We start from the raw sequence: 4,543 nt of genomic DNA on the forward strand, positions 1-4,543 counted from the left end.
TATTCATCATGTGATTGTTTATGCATTTTTGACAATAGTCCCGCTGAGGTCGCAGGGATCAAACTTCCTGTGGAGTCACAGGGGTCTCTCAGAAGTGGTCATACAGTAAATATCTCACTCAGCACTCAAAGCACAGAAGTCTCTCTGTCTGGGCTGCATCGAGTGATTTAATGTTGGCTTGCACTCTGCCTGATGTGACCCCACCCCTGGTAAATATAGGGTTGGAGGTTTCCTCCCCAGATAAAAATACACTGGGCTCTCGACTGAGAAGGGAAGAAAATGAGCTCTCTTCTCTTGTGCAGCTATTGTGCTCAAAGGATCTAAAGATTTATTGATTTTTTTCTAAACTTCTAAAGGCCAGGAATGAAATTACAGAGAAAGTCATATGGGTGACATAAATGAGTTAAAGCTCTCATCTGAACTGAATCCTTCTTCCTGCTTTTTGTCTTTTTTGAGCCACTTGAGCTCCTGTAGTTTGTAGCTTGTGACATCATCCCGGTGGTGTGTCGACCTGACAGAGGCCTTCAACGGCACCCGACACACTTCACTGAGAAAATGCTGCTCAGAAGTTTAACAAAAGCCAAGGATTGGTTAAACTGGGCCAGTCTAAGACTTGGACTTTGAGTTACCTTTAAAGCCAGAAGGATTTCTACAAATATAGTAAAGCAGAGGACCCATTTTCAGCTACTTCCTTATTCGAGGTATTAATCCTGTCAAACCAAAACGGTAAGAAAATCCACGGCAGGCTGTTATAGCTCAATTGTTTTGTTTTAGAAATGAAAAATAGGGTGTACAACTGCTGACATTTTTCCTTTTTTGTCTTTTAAAGATTGAAGAATGTTCAAAAGTCTGGAAAGTGCACAATCGATTCTATAGTCTCCTTTCTGCAGAGGAACGATTTTTTTGAAGATGAGTCACGAAGAAGAAGGATCTCAAGGGACAGGACTGGGAGATATTTTTACCATTTTGTCACAGGCCCCATCAGAGCGATTGCTAAGTCTGACACTGCAGCTGAGTGCTTCACCTGAAGATGTGATCGTACAGGCCCTGTGTCTGATAATCCTCAAGAGAGAGGTACTCGCCCTGGACAAGCTCCGGACCCTCGCGGACAACCCCCTCGCCGAGCACCTGGCTGAAAAGCTGCACCCCGACAGATCGGAGGATTTCTCTGTCCACTGTGGTCAATTTCAAGCAAACACAAGAGAATCTTTGTCCGCACTGGCTCGGATCTTCAGAGTCTTATCCCAGCAGAGGCTGTGCGATCAAACCCGAAGAGATCTGGCGTACGAGAGGGCGCTTTCCAGTGACGGGTCCTCCAGCAACCTGGACGAGTTCAGAGAGGAAGCTAAACTTGTCTGTGGGCCTAAAGTTTTAGAGTGGATGTGCTCCTCCAATAACCCCAAACTAGAATTGATGAACGATTTCAAGACATGTCTGAATGTGAGTGATAGCACTCTGAAAACATCTCCATCAGCAAGTGTCAACAGTGCTCCGAGTCCTTTAAAGGGAAGCCCTTCAGAGCCATCGTACCCAAGTACGCTGGAGATAAGCAGCCCTGGGACTGTTTCGTTTAGAGGAGACAAAGTCTCTCAAGAGACAGTAGAAAGCTCCGAGGTAAAACCAGCCACTCTCATGGCCTGTGAAACTGAAACAAAAATGAGTTCCGGGCAGCCTCTGTTATCTTTGCTTCAACCCACCGGATCCTCTCTGTCTGACCCCGAGAGATCACATCCGACATTACCAATTGGCCCGTTAGAGCATCATCCGGACACTCCCAGATCACACACAAACCCCCCATCTTCTACGAACATCTGTGGATCCAGGTGCCCAATCCAAAAAAAGATTCACGACAGCAAAGGTTCAGATGAGGAAGAAGAAGAAGAAGAGGAAACATTTTATGCATTTGTGATCTTGCATGCTCCAGAGGATGAAGATGTGGCGGAGAGAATAAAAGACAAAATTGAAGAGGTCATTAGCAGCAAAGGGGCAACTTTCTCTGAGGAATTTGCCATCCCTGGAAAGTGCCCCCTGAGGTGTGTGGAGGACGCCATCAACAACTCTGCGTTCACCTTCCTGCTGCTCACCTGCAACTTCAAGTCAAACCTGCTGGAGATGAAGGCAAACATCGCCCTGATGAATGCAATACACAAAATCCACAAATTCAACACAGTCATCCCTCTGCTGCCGCGGGAGAACCGCATGCCCAGGGATTGCATACCCATGGCCCTGAAAGGTCTCGTTGAGCTAGACGAAAACAAGAACTTTGAGAAAAAGCTACAAAAGTCCCTGTCTCGAGCAAAAATCCAAACTCAGAAAAAAGTCTGGAAAAAAGAGCAGACTCTGAGAATGACGGAGAGACAGAGTCAGTTACAGGAAACGCTCCGCATGGGCCTCAATCTCAATCAGGAGGAAAGCGGTGAAGACAACAGGACTTGGCAGCAAAAACATCCAAGCATTCATATTGAAAATGCTAACTACATTATGATCGGTAATGACTCTAAAATGGTGCTGGGTTCAGGTGGAAGTGCAGACAAAGAGGAATCAGTTTACATTAAGCAAGATTGATAAAATGCGAAAGTTTGACTTTTCTATCAGTTCATAGACTATGGGAGAAATTACACTAAAATGTACAATAAATACTTTATTTCTTTGCATGGATCCAAATCATGTTAATGAAATACTAAACAAAACATTTGTGTACCAAAATGACAGGAGCTTTGACTAAAAGTGCAGTAAAAGATCCCCATCTACTGGCCACATTGTGAAACATTCTTTTTTTCGTTTTTGCTTGTATTAACTTACTTTAGACACCAGGGGGAGCTGTAATTACATTATCCTTGTCTTCCAATAAATCATCTGAAGTCCAACAACTTCCAATGATTGTTGATCACATTTTTGAGGATCCTTGATTTTTTTTTTTTAATACTGTTTTTTATTGGGGAAATTTCAGGTTTTGTATTACTATTTTACTGAAAATCTATTGTAGATTTGGGTTTTTCCTCTTATTTTAAGAGAAAATAAACTTTTTTAATCAAGGCAACATTTCATATACACATGAATGAAAATGCATTTCTGAGGTTCAATTATGTAGTTTGGCTTTATTCTTTCATAATTTCCAATAAACTGAAGAGAGAGATCGTCAGAATAGTTTATATGGTTTGGATATAAGAATTTGAAAAGACAACAACAATAAAAGAACGTATATTCACAAAATGTATTTTTCCATCTTTTTTTAAGAAAGAAGCTTTTTAGTTGTACATTTTGTCGGGATCTTCATCGGTTTTTAAATTGCAGCTGAACTTTTGGATTGTATTTAATCTTGAAATCAGGCAAAAATAATAATTTGTTTGTGTCCAAAACAGGATTTTATGGAAACAGAAGGGATGTGTTGTATGTCATAACATCACAGGAAACACGAATGACTGAGATCCTGGTTTTATTTCATCAAAATTTGATCAAAATGTACATCTGTTGTTGCCAGTTAAAAAGCTTTTAGTGTTGCACATGGCAACATTGACTGTTATTATGAAACTGCCTGTCTGTTGTCAATGGAGGAGACACTCAGACATTAATTATTTTTTCTTTCTCTTTTTTGTGATATATAATGGTGATTAAAAAAAGTGCAAAAACAACTTGTGGTTACATTAGGTTACTTGTCAGAAAAGTTACAATAATCTAAATTAGGAAAAAAGAAAGAAAAAATGATTTTTCTTTTTTTTAGTTCTGGAAAAAAAACTAGATATGTAGCATTACCTGCAATAATGCAAGTCTGAATGCTTTAAGCTGAATGTGGCTGCTGAAGATGCCAGACCTGATAGTTGAAAATGCTAAAATTAATAGCTAAAAATGCTCAAGCTGTTAGCTGAAAATGCTGAAGCTAAAAGTTTGCCAAAATATGAGCTAAATGTCAAATTATCTAAAAAATAAGGAAGAATTATAGTTTAGCCAAACCAGCTAGCATAATGCTAACATATTAGCTAAACTCCGAATGTGCTTAAAAAACTTTAAAAAGTCTAATTTTGCCAAATCAGGCAGCATGTTGATAAAATATTAACTTAACTCCAAATATCGATAAAGAGCTTTAGAAAGTCGACTGATTTTGTTAAAACAGAAAGCATAATGCTAAAATATTAACTCAGTTCCAAATTCGCCAACAGGAACAATGTCTACATTAGCCAAAAACAGTATGTTGCTAAATTAAAAGCTAAATTACAAATTACCCTAAAAAATCGAGTAGTAACTGAACATTTTAAAGTTTTAAGTTCAAAAGTTTCAATGCAACAAGTTTTTGAATCATTTGAAGAATATCTCATTCATTTTCTGCACTGCTTATTTTACTTTCCCGAGGTATAAAGTTTATGAATACTAAAAGTACAAGCAGTAATGTCTTGAACAAGCAGAAATGTTTTGACATGCCAAGAAAACGTCCGAAAAGGAGCTTAGGAATCATAGTGTGATTGTAAAGCATTCACACAAATGACTGCTGCTGATTGGTCAGGGAAGTCTCCAATCTGAAGCATGGTAGTAGTGTTATCATGATGTG

At 39.3% G+C, this 4,543-nt stretch overlaps 1 protein-coding gene across 1 annotated transcript; it reads left to right on the top strand.

The window, feature by feature from the left end:
• The first annotated feature begins 357 nt into the window (after positions 1-357).
• Positions 358-2,877, top strand: ticam1 (toll-like receptor adaptor molecule 1). Its single transcript, XM_024274462.2, has 2 exons — positions 358-726; positions 830-2,877. The coding sequence occupies exon 2, from the start codon at positions 910-912 to the stop codon at positions 2,563-2,565; it is 1,656 nt and encodes a 551-aa protein (XP_024130230.1). The 5' UTR covers positions 358-726; positions 830-909; the 3' UTR covers positions 2,566-2,877.
• The last annotated feature ends 1,666 nt before the right edge of the window (positions 2,878-4,543 follow it).

The sequence above is a fragment of the Oryzias melastigma genome, linkage group LG17 (assembly GCF_002922805.2).
Source record: "Oryzias melastigma strain HK-1 linkage group LG17, ASM292280v2, whole genome shotgun sequence".
Classification (NCBI taxonomy): Eukaryota; Metazoa; Chordata; class Actinopteri; order Beloniformes; family Adrianichthyidae; genus Oryzias; species Oryzias melastigma.